The sequence below is a fragment of the Nycticebus coucang genome, chromosome 7 (assembly GCF_027406575.1).
Source record: "Nycticebus coucang isolate mNycCou1 chromosome 7, mNycCou1.pri, whole genome shotgun sequence".
Classification (NCBI taxonomy): Eukaryota; Metazoa; Chordata; class Mammalia; order Primates; family Lorisidae; genus Nycticebus; species Nycticebus coucang.
The window spans coordinates 28,068,714-28,085,552 of NC_069786.1; the positions used below are offsets into that span (position 1 = coordinate 28,068,714).

The window sequence follows — 16,839 nt, forward strand, 5'->3', positions numbered from 1 at the left end:
TGGTGATAGATATTATTGAGCTATAAAAATGTTGATGTAATATTTTTTGCTATAAGGATATTAGCAACTTAAATACTGACTGCCTTTTTGCAAATTTTCCAAATTCATCATGTCTAGTCTACCAAGCAGCTGTGTGATGTACTAGGAATGCAGAAAGAACTATGATCCTCTGCTTCTGTGAAATCATACACTGAATATCTCTGAAACTTTGCTAACTTTTTTGAAACTGAGTTTTAGGAAGAGAACCATTTAATTCAATAGGAATTAAGGACTTTTATAGTTTCTGCATAGTGCCTGGTAGCCATGATTATTATATTTGTGTCTCCATTTCTCCCTACTTTTTGACAAAAACTGTTATTATAGGAAATTTAAACATGTAAGGAAGTAACATGAATAGTACAGTGAGCCCCAAGTACTTGTCCACTAGTGTTGATAATTATTAATTCATGGTCAGTCTTGTTCTATCTATACTCCTACCCATTTCCATTTATCTCTTGTAATTTTGAAACAAATCATAGTCATCATATCATTTCATATATAACATTCTAGTATGTCTCTGAAAGATAAGGATTCTTTTTTTTTTTTTTTTTTTCGATTTTTGGCCGGGGCCGGGTTTGAACCCGCCACCCTCAGTATAGGGGGCCAGCACCCTACTCACTGAGCCACAGGTGCCGCCAATTTTTCTATGTTTTTATAGGGATGGGGTCTCACCCTTGCTCAGGCTGGTCTTGAATTCCTGAGGTCAAGCAATCCACCTGCCTCGGTCTTCGAGAGTGCTAGGATTACAGGTGTGAGCCACTGCGCTCAGCCAACATAAAGATTCTTAAGTTTTCTTTTTCGGAGAGTTTTCATACTCTCTTGCCCCAGGCTAGAGCACCATGGGCTCCGAGCAACCAGCACTCAGAGCAACCTCAAACTCCTAGGTTCAAGTGATCTTACAGGTTCAGCCTTCCTAGTACCTGGGACTACAGGTGTCCACCACAACACCCAGCTCAGTTTTTTTGTTTTTAGTTGAGACAGGGTCTTATTCTTGCTCAGGTTGGTCTCAAACTCCTGAGCTCAAGCAGTCCTCTTGCCTCTGGCTCCCAGTGTCCTAGGATTAACAGCTCTGAGCCACCACATGTCTCCTCCCACCATGATTTTTTTTTTTTTTTTTGAGACAGTTTCACTTGGTCTCCTTGGTAGAGTGCCATGGTGTCATCATAGCTCACACCAACCTCTTGAACTCAAGAGCTCCTCTTGCCTCAGCCTTCCGAGTAGCTGGGACGATAGACAGCTACCAGAACATGTGGCTAATTTTTTCTATCTTTAGTAGAGGCAGGGTCTTTCTCTTGCTCAGGCTGGTCTTGAATACCTGAGCTCAGAGTTTCCACCTGCCTTGGCCTCCCAGAGTGGTATGATTATTGGCGTGAGCCACTGCACCCAGCCCTGGGCAAGATTCTTTTTTTTTTGAGACAGTGTCTCACTATGTCACGTGGTAGAGTGCTGTGGCGTCACAGCTCACAGCAACCTCCAACTGTTGAACTCAAGTGATTCTCTTGCCTCAGCTCCCGAGTAGCTGGGACTACAGGTTCCCGCCACAACACCCAGTGGTTTTTTGTTGCAGTTGTCGTTATTTAGCTGGCCTGGGCCGGGCTGGGCTCGAACCCGCCAGCCTCAGTGTATGTGGCTGGAGCCCTACTCACTGAGCTACAGGCACCCAACCTGGATTTTTAATTTTTTTTTTTTTTTTGAGACAGAGCCTCAAGCCTTTGCCCTGGATAGAGTGCTGTGGCATCACAGCTCACAGCAACCTCCAACTCTTGGGCTTAAGCGATTCTCTTGCCTCAGCCTCCCAAGTAGCTGAGTTCACACAATGCCCGGCTATTTTTTGGTTGCAGACATCATTGTTTGGCGGGCTGGGGTTGGATTCGAACCCGCCAGCTCAGGTGTATGTGTCTGGTGCCCTAGCCCCTTGAGCCACAGGCACCGAGCCCTGGATTCTTAATTTTAACATAACTATAATACCTCATAAACGAATCCTTCTTTGCTTTCTTTAACTTTTTGCTTTTTCTTTCCTTTTTTTGTTTTGTTTTTCTTTTTTTTGGAGACAGAGTCCTAGACTAGAGTGTCATGATGTAAGCCCAGCTCACAAAACCTCAAACTCCTGTGCTCAAGTGATACTCATGCTTCAGCCTCCCAAGTAGCTTGTATTATAGGTGCCCACCACAGCCTCCCACTAATTTTTCTATTTTTGGTAGAGACAGGGTCTTGTTCAAATTGGTCTCAAAATCCCGAACTCAGGCAATTCTCCCCCTCTCAGATTGCTAGGATTACAAGTGCAAGCCTCTGCACTTGCTTAAAGTTATAGTTTTATTAATTTAATTTATAGCAGTTATTTTGATTCAGTTATCATTCAAGGTCCTCATGTTGTGATGTGTTGATCTCTGTCAAATCTCTTAGGCTTCCCTTTTATCTTTCTTTCTGTAATTTATATTTTGGTTAGAAATTGTTCCTTCTGAATTTACAATTTATTTTTTCTTTTATTTATTTTTGAGAAGGAGTCTATGTCGCCCTTGTTAAAGTTCTGTGGCATCACAGCTCACAGCAACCTTAAACTGCTGGGCTTAAGCGATTCTCTTGCCTCAGCCTCCCAAGTAGATGGGACTATAGGTGACCACCATACCACCTGGCTGTTTTGTTACAGTTGTCATTGTTGTTTCGTTGGCCCAGGCTGGGTTGAAACCCGCCAGTCTCGGTGCATGTGGCCGGCACCATAACCGCTGTGCTATGCAAGCCAAGCCTACAATTTATTATTTTTTTTTCTTTTTTTTGAGACAGAGTCTCTCTGTCACCCTTGGTAGAGTACTGTGACGTCATAGCTCATAGCAACCTCAATCTCTTGGGCTTAAGCGATTCTCTTGCCTCAGTCTCCCAGGTAGCTGGGACTATAGGCACCCACCACAATGCCTGGCTATTTTTTGTTACAGTTGTCATTGTTGTTTAGCTGGTCTGGGCCAGGTTCAAACCCGGCTCCCTCAGTGTATGTGGCGGCACCGTAACCACTGTGCTACAGGCACTGAGCCATACAATTTATTTTTTTAAGGCAACCAGGTCATTTGTTCTGCACATTTGCTTTGTAGTTTCCTATAGTCTGGATTTTATTGATTGCAGCCTGTTAATGTCATTTAGTTTATTCCTCTGTGCTATATTTACTGTAAATTAATAGATGGATTCAGGTTTAACTTTTTCTTTCTTCCTTCAGGACTACTTCATAAATGGTGGTTATGTCTTCCATCAGAAGGCATACATGTATAAATACCCTGTTGTCTCTCTTTAATGATGTTAGCAGCCATTGATGATCAATGCCTGAAAACTTTAATTCATTACTAATTGCAAAGTAGTATTCCTGTTCTTTTGATATTGATAATATCAGAATAGATAATGTGTTTGAAAATCACTGTCAGGATTAAATCTCAGAAGTTTACCTATAAGTTTGTAAATGTCCGTATTTTAAAATTGTCCTTATTAATAAATATGTCCATAAAGAAGATTATTGTATAGCTTGCTTCACTACAACAGTTACTGAACTATATATTGAGCTAAAAACAGAATCAGTCAACTGAAGTATGTCATATAATAGTCCATTATTTTCTAGAACCCCCTTTAAAGTCAGTAATGGCAGGAAGAATATAGGGATTTGTTGGGACTGCAAAAGACACATGAATTTCAGAATTCTTGAGGTTATATGCAGACTGATTTATAAGAAGAGAGATTTCTATTAGATGCAGGGATATCTGTGTATACTGTGATGGTTGATAGTTGTTTCATTGTAGACTGTGTGTTAATAGAATCAAGTGTACCTTTAGGGCTTGGTGCCTATACAGTGGTACCATTTTTTCCTTTTCTTTTTCTTTTTCTTTTTTTTTGAGACAGAGTCTCTCTTTGTTGCCCTTAGGTGGAGTGCTGTGGCATCATAGCTTACAGCAACTTCAAACTCTTGGGCTCAAGTGATCCTCTTGTCTCAGCCTCCTAACTAGCTGGCACTATAGGCATCCGCCACACTGCCCAGCTATTTTTTAGAGGCAGGGTCTTGCTCTGGCTCAGGCTGGTTTTGAACCTGTGAGCTCAAGTAATCCACCTGCCTCGGCCTCCCAGAGTGCTGGGATTACAGGCATGAGCTACCATGCCCAGCTTGTACCTTTTTTCTTGTTATGATTGCATGTTTTAATTTTTATTGGTGTATATTTAGATTATTTGAATTCTTTTGTTGTTCTTATTTTTAAGACAGGATCTTACTCTGTTGCCTAGGCTAGTAGAGTATAGTGGCATCATCATAGCTCACACCAATCTAAAACTTTAATCTGAAAATTATAAAATAAACTAAAGTCTTGTGAAATAAGAATTACACTTTTCTCCCCCATCTGATTTTTATGAAAGAAAATGATAATTTCAGAAAAACACTTGTGATTGGTATGATAAATTTTATGAAAACTTAGTATTTGGAAAACAGTTGCACTCATGTAGTGATTTTCTTTTTCATTTTGTTTTATAGTGAAGCCTGCCTACAGTTTTCACAAATTTGTATCCTTTCAATGAAGAATTGCTTTTGCGTGTATACATTTACTTATGTATTTAGCTTTGTTTTGGTTAATTAAATAAATTTAGAAACTTTTATTTAGGAAATCACGCATTCTTATTTATGGAAATTTCATATTACTAAGTGTCCTTTGAGATAATACATTGTAGCTAATGGGAGAATAGGGAGTTTTTTAATGTGAGTATTTGAAAAGCAATATGTAACTGTTTGGTTGGAATCTGGCAGGAGTCAGCTTGGTAGCATGATTGATATAAGAGAAACTTAGGATAGAGAAGAATGTAGTAGATGGTCTTCACCTAAATATGGTATACAAGTAAATCATTTTACTAATCAAATGCACTACATGTATGATATTGGAGTTGAAATTTTTTTTTAACATCTGAACAGATTATATTGTAAAACTCACAAAGATAATTTGCTTTGTTATCAGTAGTTTCATAATATTATCCTTTTGTTTCATGTTAATTATTAGACTTAATTAAACTGTACAGATCCTGTAGTATGTGTTCCATCCAGTTTCTTTATTGGAGACAGTGGAATACCATTGGAAGTAATAGCAGGAAGTATTTCTGCAGATGAACTTGTTACGAGAATTCACAAAGTCCAACAGGTAAGAAGGAACAAAACTATTCTTTCCATAAGTAGGGGGAAATGGTGTGCCAGGAATTTTACCCTGTAATCGTTTTAGAGCCCTCTGTATATTCAGGAACCTGCTATGCCATTAAACTTAAAAGATGGTAAACACTGTCTTCATGGACTAATTTTGATAATAGCATTATAAAGTTACAGGAGTCTGTACCTAATACTTTAGTAACTTGTTATTCATCCTTCTTTTTTCACCTCAAGCGATACTCCTACCTCAGCCTCCCAGAGTGCTAGGATTCACCCTACCCCAGCAGACATGCATAAAGTGAACACCACCATTACGTTGTTGAAAGAAAGAGGAGTTGTCACATTAAGGCCTTACTGATGTATATTGCTTGACATATTTTAAGGTTTTTTTTTTTTCTTTTTTTTTTCAGAGACAGAATCTCACTTTATTCCCCTCAGTAGAGTGCTGTGGCATCACAGCTCACAGCAATCTCCAACTCCTGGCCTTAGGCGATTCTCCTGCCTCAGCATCCTAAGTAGCTGGAACTATAGGCCCCTGCCAGAACACCTGGCTATTTTTTTTGTTGCAGTTTGGCTGGGGCCAGGTTTAATCTTGCCACCCTCAGTATATGGGGTGGGTCCCCTACTCACTGAGCCATAGGCGCTGCCATATTTTAAGGTCTTTGTAGTTAATAATTTTTCATTTCCATCTACTTTGTGCAAATGGTTAATAGAAGCTTGTAACTTTTTTCCCTTTTTAATTTTTTTTTATTAAATCATAACTGTGTACACTGATACATTTATGGGGTTCAGTGTACTGATTTGATATACAGTGTGAAATGCTTACATTGAATTGCTTAACACATGTATCACCTTGCTTACTTATTTGTTGTGGTAAGACAATTATACTCCTTTTCTTAATAGTTTTGAAATGTACCATTGCATCATGCACATTAGGGTCAGGTCTCCCCAAATACCCTCCCTCCTCTCTTCCCTTCTTTTTGTGTTATAGTTATGTTTTACCATTTGTATGACTCTGTAGGTGATTATATGTTGATTTCATAGTTATATATGTATATATTTTTTGAGACAGAGTCTCACTATGTCGCCTTCGGTAGAGTGCTGTGGTGTTACAGCTCACAGCAACCTCGAACTCAGCCGCCACAATGCTGGCTGTTTTTTGGTTGTAGTTGTCATTGTTGTTTGGCAGGCCAGGGCTGGATTCAAACCTGCCGGCTCTGGTGTATGTGGCTGGCGCCCTATCTGCTGAGCTACAGGAGCCAGCCCTATTTTATAGTAATATTGAATACATTGGATACTTTGAAGTCTCCATCTTTTTTATGGCTGCATAGTATTTCATGGTATACATATACCACAATTTGTTAATCCATTCATGGGCTGATGGGCACTCGGGCTGTTGCCATGTCTTGGCAATTATGAATTGGACTCAGTAAACATTCTGGTGCAAATGTCTTTGTTGCAAAATGATTTTTGATCATCTGGGTATGTACCTAGTAGATCAAATGGTAGGTCTACTTTTAGTTCCCTGAGTATTCTCCAAACTTCTTTCCAAAAAAGGTCATATTAGCTTGCATTCCCACCAGCAATATAGAAGTGTTCCCTTCTCTCCTCATCCATGCCAGCATCTGTAGTTTGGGGATTTTGTGATGTGGGCTAATAATCTTAGAGTTAGATGATATGTCAATGTAGTTTTGATTTGCATTTCTCTGATGATTAAAGATGATGAGCATTTTTTCATGTGATTGTAGGCCATGCACCTGTCTTCTTCAGAGAAGTTTCAATTCAAGGCTCTTGCCCACATACAATGGGGTTATTTGTTCTTTTCTTGTTGATTAGTTTGAATTCTCTGTGGATTCTAGTTATCAGACCTTTGTTGGAAGCATAACCTGCAAATATCTTCTCTCATTCTGAGGGCTGTCTGCCTTGCTTTATGTACTGTGTTCTTGGCTGTGCAGAAGCTTTTTTTTTTTTGATCACATCCCAGTCATGTATTTTTGGTGTTGCTTCAATTGCCTGGGGGGTCCTCCTTCAATTGAAATATTCTCCCAGGCCAATTTCTTTAAGTGTTTTCCCTGCACTCTCTTCTAGAATTTTTTATAGTTTCATGTCTTAAGTTTAAATCTTTTATCCAGTGAGAATCAATTTTTGTTAATGGTGAAAGGTGGGGGTACAGTTTCAGTCTTCTATGGGTCACCAGACAGTTCACCCAGCACCATTTGTTAAATAGGGGTTTTTTTTCCCACTGAATGTTTTTGATAGGCTTATCAAAGATCAAATGATGATAAGTAGCTGGGTTCATCTCTTGGTTCTCTATTGTATTCCATAAATCTACCTCTCTGTTTTTGTGCCAGTACCATGCTGTTTTGATCACTATAGATTTATAGTATAGCCTGAACTCTGGTAACGTGATACCTCCTGATTTATTTTTATTTCTGAGTAATGTATTGGCTATCAGGTTTTTTCTGATTCCATATAAAACAAAGCACATTTCCATCTACTTTGTGCAAATCGTTAATAGAAGCTTGTAACTTTTTAAAAAAAATTCTACTTTGAAGGGAAGTCAATACTGTACTTTCACAAATCTTTTTATGCTCTTGCCAGCTTGTAGTTAAATTCCTTAATGTGATTATGTCATGTTTAGGATTATACATTTAGATTTATCTATTTATGGGAGTTTAGTACTTCTTTCTTTATAGAGTATCAATCGACTTAATTTATATTTTGGTCTCTACTGCTGTGATAAATTTAGATCCTTACCTGTTAATTAAATTCCAATTTGTTTGCTCCCTAGATGCACTCACAGAAAGGTGAAACATCAGTGGGAAATGGCAACCAGCCAGAAAGTTCAGTGTCTACTCCATCTGCCTCGTTTGAACCTAACAACACTTCTGAAAACTCTCAGTCCAGAAATGTAGAGCTTTGCGAGACACCACCCACTTCACCTGAAACAAAGTCAGATACTGCAACAGGTACCTTTCAGTGTACCTTTAGGGGCATAATGTATATGCTCCTTCATTTCGTTTGAAGGCTATGGATTGATATTTTTTTAAAATAACAAGAGCAAGGCCCTGTCTCTACTAAAAATGAAAAATTTTCCAAGCATTGTAGCAGCTGCCTGCGGTCCCAGCTACTTGGGAGACCGAGGCAAGAGGATTCCTCGAGCCCAATAGTTTGAGGTTGCTGTGAGCTATGGTACTGTACCTGGGGGAAAGAGTAAGACTCTGTCTCAAAATAAATAAATTGTATGTTTTCGGCTCAGCGCCTTATAGGTCGAGTGGCTAGGGAGCCAGCACATACACCTGAGCTGGCGAGTTCGAATCCCCCGTGGGCCTGCCAGACAACAATGACAGCTACAACCAAAAAATAGCTGGGTGTTGTGTCCCAGCTCCTTGGAGGCTGAGGCAAGAGAATTGCTTGAGCCCAGGAGTTTGAGGTTGCTGTGAGCTGTGATGCCACAGCACTCTACCCAGGATGACAGCTTGAGGCTCTGTCTCAAAAAAAAAAAAAAGAAAGTATGTTGTTTTCTTCTTGTTTGTTTAACTTAAAATTTAGAGTTATCTTAACTATAAGTGTGTAAGGTATCATTTTGTGGCAGAAGAAGACAAACTCAGTGAATGTTCCTTTTATTCCCAATAGTCAATAATCTAGATAGTTGATTTTTAATTTCTTCTACTATGCTATGTTCAAGAAATGTCATGAGACTTAGCAGTTTTTTTTTTTTTTTTTTTGTGGTTTTTGGCTGGGGCTAGGTTTGAACCCGCCACCTCCGGCATATGGGACCGGCGCCCTACTCCTTGAGCCATAGGCGCCGCCCGAGACTTAGCAGTTTTATAAATCTCTTACGACTATAGAGGACTTTGAAAGTTCAAATTAACTAATATATTAGGATTTTTTTTTTTTTTGAGATAATGTCTCAATTTGTCACCCAGGGTAGAGTGCCACGATATCATCATAGCTCACAGCAGTCCTCAACTTTTGGGCTTAAGTGATCCTCTTGCCTCAGTTTTTTCTATTTTTAGTAGAGATGGGGTCTTACTCTTGCTCAGGCTGGTCTTGAACCCATGAGCTAAAGCAATCTACCCGCCTCAGCCTCCCAGAGTGCTAGGATTATAGTCTCAAGCCACTACATCTGGCCAGGAATTGTTTTTTAACATCTAAGATGCTATACACATTTTAGACAATAGTGTCTTATTTTTTTAATTAGAAAAATAATTATGAAATATATAGAGCTTGCAGAAATAAGAAGTCTTGACTACAAAGGGGTTGATAGAAAAGGCAAAAGAGAAATTTTATACGGTGTATTTGGGATGTGGTCAGAGTTGTTTGGTGTGGTATAACTTTGTATTAGGCAACAAAGGGGTAGATAAATCCAGAATTTAGAATGTTAGTATCCTAAGAAATGATCTTACTCCAGCTTCCCAGACAGGTAATCATTAAGCCTCTTAATGATAGGACGCTCCTTACCTTGGTAGGAAGCCTGTTTTGTTGTTGAATAACTCTAGTTTTTAGAAAGATTCTTACTTACATCAAATGAAATTTGAAATTCTCTTCCTATTAACTTTAATGCTGCTTTATGGAGTTACACATGACAGGTTTTGAATATTTGAGGAATAGATATTATTCTCATTTTGAGGTTTTTAAATCCATAGATTATTCAAAGTGGTTGATGAATTTAAAACAATTTTTTTTTCTTGCAGTTTTTGGCCGGGGCTGGGTTTGAACACACCACCTCTGGCATATGGGGCCGGCGCCCTACTCTTTTGAGCCACAGGTGCCGCCCGATGAATGTTTAAATTCAATATGTAATTCCCACTCTCACTGACAAGTTTTTCCTATAGTTTCCTATGGTGAATTTTGCTACGTTTATATGGTATTATGTAAGTATTCCTGTGTAGCCTTTATTTCCTCTAAATTGGTAAAACTGTAGGCTTGATCACAATCAGGTTCTTTTTTTTATTCTTGGTTGATAAGGCTATAGGTGATTTTATATTTATATAAATATATATATATCTACCCTGTTTCCTTGAAAATAAGACAGTGTCTTATTTTAAGGTGTGCTCCCAAAGATGCGCTAGGTCTTATTTTCAGGGGACGTCTTATCTTACCTGCAAGTAGGTCTTATTTTCGGAGGATGTCTTATTTTCGGGGAAACAGGGTGTGTGTGTGCGTGTGTGTGTGTGCGTGTGCGCGTGCGTGTGTATATATTTCTTTTTTTTTTTGGTTTGTTTTTTTTCAGACAGAGTTTCACTCTGTTGCCCTGGGTAGAATGCGGTGGCATGATAGCTTACAGCAACTTCAGACTTCTGGGCTCAAGCGAGTCTTTTGCCTTAGCTTCCCGAGTAGCTGGGACTACGGCACTTGCCACAATGCCTGACTATTTTTAGAGATGGGTGTTATTCTGGCTCAGGCTGGTCTTGAACCTGTGAACTCAGGCAATCCACCTGCCTTGCCCTCCCAAGTGTTGGGATTACAGGCACGAGCCCTCGCACCCGGCTAGTTTTTCTTTTTTTTTTTTTTGTTTTTTTGAGACAGAGCCTGGGTAGGGGACTGGTGTCACAGCTCACAGCAACCTCCAACTCCTGGGCTTGATCGATTCTTCTGCCTCCTCCTCCCAAGTAGCTGGGACCATAGGCGCTCGCCACTATGTCTGGCTATTTTTTGGTTGCAGCCATTGTTGTTTGGCGGGCCTGGGCTGGATTCAAACCTGCCAGCTCGGTTGTTTGTCACTGGCGCCTTAGCTGCTTGTGCCACAGGCGCTGAGCCTAGCTTTTCTATTTTTAATAGAGATGGGATCTCACTCTTGCTCAGTGTGATCTCGAACTCCTGAGCTCAAGTGATCGTCCCACCTTGGCCTCCCAGAGTGCTAGATTATGGGTCTGAGCTGCTGTGCTCAGCCTCTGATATTGTATATTTCTGTCAGGAAATACAGTTGATAATCCAGTTGACTTTTTCCAACTAAAGGGCAAATTTCTAACAAATTTTCATTATGTTTGGATTTTATCAGGTTTAGCATATTGAGGGTTTTTATTTCCTCCTATTCAAAACCTTCAGGAATTAGCAATTAGATATAGTGCTAATAAGGGCGGCGCCTGTGGCTCAGTCGGTAAGGCGCCGGCCCCATATACCGAGGGTGGCGGGTTCAAACCCGGCCCCGGCCAAACTGCAACCAAAAAAATAGCCGGGCGTTGTGGCGGGCGCCTGTAGTCCCAGCTGCTTGGGAGGCTGAGGCAAGAGAATCGCTTGAGCCCAGGAGTTGGAGGTTGCTGTGAGCTGTGTGAGGCCACGGCACTCTACCCGAGGGCCATAAAGTGAGACTCTGTCTCTACAAAAAAAAAAAAAAAAAAAAAAGATATAGTGCTAATAAGTGATTTCACCCAGTTTTAGGTCACTGCATCTTGAAGTTATTTATAAAATGCCAAAGGCAGAAAACTGTGTGGTATATACCATTGGAAATACTTTTGTGGGCTCGGTGCCTGTGCCTCAAGCAGCTAAGGCGCCAGCCACATACACCTGAGCTGGCGGATTCGAATTCAGCCTGGGCCCACCAAACAACAATGACGGCTGCAACCAAATAATAGCCGGGCGCCTGTAGTCCCAGCTACTTGGGAGGTGGAGGCAGGAGACTCGCTTGAGCCCAGGAGTTGGAGATTGCTGTGAGTTGTGATGCTATAGCACTCTACCCAGGGTGACAGCTTGAGGCTGTCTCAAAAAAAAAAAAAAAAGAAATATTCTTGTGTGTGACACCTATGCATTTCTCTTTGATTATGGGTGATAGATCTACCTAGCTGTACAGTTATGCAGCACTTTTCCCCTCTATAGCTTGTCTACAAATTATTTAGGAAGGATTTGTGAGATTTGTTGCTGATAGCAAGGAATATCAGGATGACAGAATGAGACTCCATATTTTAAAAAAAAAGAAATGAGATTATTAATAGATGTCATAACCTAGAAGTTTTATACCTTCAAAAAATTGTATTAAATACAGTATTCTTATTTCTTTTTATTTAATAATTTAGGAGGAGAAAGTTTAGGCCATGCCACTCCCTCTCAGGAGCCTAGTGGATGTTCAAATCAGAGACCTGCAGAGGACCTCACTGTCCGAGTGGAAAGGTTTGCTCTTATTTTTAACATCGCATTTTACTTAAAAAGATAATGGTTTTTAGTTATTTCATTAATTTGAGTAAAAGCTAAAATTATACAAATGAAGTTTTAGAATTCTGGGTTGAAATTTTCGATCACCTGACCAAATTTAATATTATAAAACTTACACTCTAGATCTAGAAGGAAAACTCTTGTGTATCTCTGAATATCTCTGAAGTCGTAAGTCAACTTTAGGTCTAATCATTCTAAGAATCCCTCTTTTACTGGTATTTTGGTCCATGTATGTTTCCATTTGTCACTTCTGCTTTTATCTTTCTGTGCCATAAGGACATTAATTTCCAGATGGGCTAGACATTCAGCTAATTTTTTTTTTTTTTTTTTTGAGACAGAGTTTCACTGTCACCCTTGGTAGAATTTCACTGTCACCCTTGATAGAATGCTGTGGCATCACAGCTCACAGCAACCTCAAACTCTTGGGCTTAGGCGATTCTCTTGCCTCAGCCTCCTGAGTAGATGGGACTACCAGCACCTGCCACAATGCCTGGCTGTTTTTTTGAGACAGAGGTCTCGCTCTTGCCCAGGCTGGTCTCAAACTTGTGAGGTCGGCCAATCCATCCACCTTGGCCTCCTAAGTGTTAGGATTACAGGGGTAAGCCACCACACTCAGCTTTACTCATCAGTTTTTGTTAGTGTTTATGTGTTTAACATGTGGCTCAAGATAACTCCTTTTCTTCCAATGTGCAGAGAAGCCAAAAGGTTGGGCACCCCTGCTAGGACATATACCAAAACATTTATACTAATACCTATGAAAAAGGAATTATGGGGCGGCGCCTGTGGCTCAGTGAGTAGGGCGTCAGCCCCATGTACCAAGGGTGGCGGGTTCAAACTCGGCCCCGGCCAAACTGCAACAAAAAAATATAGCTGGGCGTTGTAGCGGGCGCCTGTAGTCCAGCTACTCAGGAGGCTGAGACAAGAGAATCACCTAAGCCCAGGACTTGGAGGTTGCTGTGAGCTATGTGATGCCACGGCACTCTACCCAGGGCAATAAAGTGAGAGAGACTCTGTCTCTACAAAAAAAAAAAGAAAAGAAAAGAAAAAGGAATTATGAGTTTTTCTTTTTGTTGTTGCTCTGTTTTGAGTTGAGGCTCACATTTTCTTCTTTTAATGTCATTACTTTTATAATTAGCATGTTAGGGCTAGGTGGGTCTACTGTGAGATTCTTTAAACTGAAAATGACTGGATATAGAGACATGTAATTATTTAAAAGCATATGCTATTAGAACTATTACATGAAATATATGTGGGTTGGGGCCTTTTTTTAAAAGGATACTAAGATTGAAATAGGATGAAATGTTGACACACTCTTGATAATGAAACATTCTTTATTGGGAAGTAACTTTTCACTGTTTAGAAAACTTTTTTTTTTTTTTTTGAGACAGAGTCTCACTATGTCGCCCTGGGTAGAGTGCTGTGGCTTCACAGCTCACAGCAACCTCCAACTCTTGGGCTTAAGCGATTCTCTTGCCTCAGCCTCCCAAGTAGCTGGGATTACAGGCGCCCGCCACATTGTCCAGCTATTTTTTGGTTGTAGTTGTCATTGCTTGCTATTTGGCAGGCCTGGGCTAGATTTGAACCCGCCAGCTCTGGTGTATGTGGCTGGTGCCTTAGGTGTTTGAGCTACAGGCACTGAGCCCAATTATAGTTTTTTATTTGGAAAAGTTTCAAACCTCAATGTTGACAGAGTTGTATAATGACTACCTTTTCCTCCCCTTTTTCTTTTTTTTCTGATTCATTTGAAATTTGCAGGCATTATTTCACTTCACCCCTACACTTCATAAAAGGTGGAAAAGTGATGTATATTTCACTCCTAAATACCTCAGCGTGCATCTCCTAAAAATGAAAGTATTGGCTGAGCTGGGCTCTGGGGATCTGTGTCCATAGACCCATGCCCTGCCTGTCCTCTCCTGGCCATCAAAATGATGGTCATTAAGTAGTATAGATTATTAGCATGAAATGTCCTATTTCCTTAATTTGACATTTCACTTTTACTTCTTGTTTTATTTTTATTGTGAAGGTACATCCTCATTTGTTCAAATGTATCTTTTGGCTTGTGATTATCTTTCAAAAATTTTTAGAGCAATTTTGTGAAACCATGAGTTCGATTATGAGTTCCATTGTGGAACCAATGTAGCACAGGTAACTCAAAATATCAACAAGGTATTTGGGAAAGTTAAGGCTAATTGCGTAGTATGTCCAATGTTGATGGTTTGAGAAATTCAATTCTAGTGATTTTAATATTGCAAATAAGCCACATGGGCAACCTGAGACCAATGTGGATAATGAAGAGCTGAAAGCTGTAGTGGAAGCGAATTCATTTCAACCCACACATGAATGGTTCAATATTGGACCATTTGAAACAAATCAGCAAGGTCAGGAAGCTAAATAAATGGGTTATGCATGAATTAAACGAATATCAGAAAAAAAAGGGGGTGGGGGAAGAAAAATCATCTGAAGCTTTCCTTTCACAACGTAAGGGCGAATTGTTTCTGTACCATATTACATGTAATTACAAATGGATGCTTTGAGACATTTGGATTTGGCACTGTGGTTGGAACACAGGCCAAAACTAGGTATTATCTTTGATGGGCTAGCACTGGTATCATCTGCTACAGCTTCATGAAACCTCATCAGTTGACTACAGCAGGTATCTATTGTAACCAATTGGATGACATGATGAGGGAGGATTTTTGCAATTAGGCAACCAAGATTGGTCAATTAGAGACAGCCCAATCCTCTTGCAAGACTCTGCTGTCATACAAACAATACTGCTCAAACTATAGAAGCTGGACTTGGAAACTCTCTGTCATCTACCTATATTCAGCAGACTTTGCACCAGCTAACTACTACTTCTTCCAGGCATTGGACCTCTTCTTACAAAGAAAAATACTCAACTTTCAACAGTCTGGAAAACATTTTTTGCAATTTCATTGTCACTCACTCCAGACTTCTTTACTGCTGGAATATACAAGCTACTATTAAGATAAAACTGTGTTGATAGTTTTGGCACATAGTTTGATTAATTGTATTGTTTCTTATTTGAGATATAACTTCTGGATTGAAATAGGACATTTCATATTTTAATGACCTAAGTAGTAGACACCCAGATGCAGAAGTGACAAAACAGTCAATTATTATTATTGAGACAGTCTCACTCTGTTGCCCTGGGTAGAGTACCATGGCATCATAGCCCACAGCAACCTCAAACTCTTAGACTCAAGTGATCCATCTGCCTCAGCCTCCCAAGTAGCTGAGACTACAGGCACTTGGCAGGACACCCAGCTAGTTTTTCTATTTTTGTAGAGACAAGTCTCGTTCTTGCTCAGGCTGATCTTCAACTCCTGAGCTCAAGCAATCCACCCACCTTGGCCTCCCTGAGTGTTGGGATTATAGGCCAACCGCGCCTGACCTGTCAGTTTATTATTCATGCAGTTGAGTTTTTTAACCAGATTAGAACAAAATTGTGTCCTTTTTTTCTTAGAAGAAAATTCAACAAATTGTATATAATTAAGAATAGAGATATTGGGCGGCGCCTGTGGCTCAGTGAGTAGGGCGCCGGCCCCATATGCCGAGGGTGGCGGGTTCAAACCCAGCCCCGGCCAAACTGCAACAAAAAATTAGCTGGGCGTTGTGGCCGGCGCCTGTAGTCCCAGCTACTCGGGAGGCTGAGGCAAGAGAATCGCTTCAGCCCAAGAGTTAGAGGTTGCTGTGAGCCGTGTGACGCCACGGCACTCTACCCGAGGGCGGTACAGTGAGACTCTGTCTCCACAAAAAAAAAAAAAAAAAAGAATAGAGATAATTTCAGATATTAGAACAATACTGTTTTTATACTCAAATTCTAAATTGTTACAGTAAGATTATCTAATATGTGGTCCATACTCAAATTTCCACAGTTGTTATGATAATTTTCTTTATAACTCTTTTCTCTGATTCAGGAGATCCAGCCAAGGGTCTTTCATTGAATTTATTTCAGTCTGTTTGAATCCAAAACATTTCTTGTATTTTTGTTTGTATTTTTCACAAGTTAGACATTTTTGAAGAGTCTAGGCTAGTTTTCTAGAGTGTTTCTTGATCTAGTCCCTGTTCTGTCATTATTAGATTCAAGTTAAACTTTGATAAGAACATGATAAAGATGATGTTTTGTCCTTGCCATTGCTTACATCAGGACAGGTAACATCAGATGTGTAAATTATTGGTGATGTTAAGTTTAATCATTTGGTGGGATACCTCCATTATAAAGGTACCCATTTCACTTTCTGATTTGGTTAACAATGGAATGATTCTTTGAAATAGTGACTATCTTCTTCCTGAAAAACTTTCACCCAGTGGTTTTGTCATTCACTTATTTTTTTTCTGGGATCAGTTACTTCGTAGTTAAACATGGTAACTTTGTTTCTAATTTTGTTTCTTCTACATTTATTAGCTGGCAGCCTTTTGTGAAGAAGTGTTTTGTTCTATTCTCTCTACTTTCCACCTATTTCCCCCTGCCC

General features: G+C 39.9%; 1 protein-coding gene across 2 annotated transcripts in view; it reads left to right on the top strand.

The window, feature by feature from the left end:
* Positions 1–16,839, top strand: part of UBXN4 (UBX domain protein 4) — a 48,710-nt gene that overhangs the window by 11,539 nt on the left and 20,332 nt on the right. For both annotated transcript variants that reach the window (XM_053596420.1, XM_053596421.1), the window contains exons 3-6: positions 4,535–4,563; positions 5,071–5,189; positions 7,983–8,160; positions 12,208–12,301. In XM_053596420.1, coding sequence (XP_053452395.1) covers positions 4,535–4,563; positions 5,071–5,189; positions 7,983–8,160; positions 12,208–12,301 — 420 coding nt within the window. The remainder of the gene's footprint in view (positions 1–4,534; positions 4,564–5,070; positions 5,190–7,982; positions 8,161–12,207; positions 12,302–16,839) is intronic.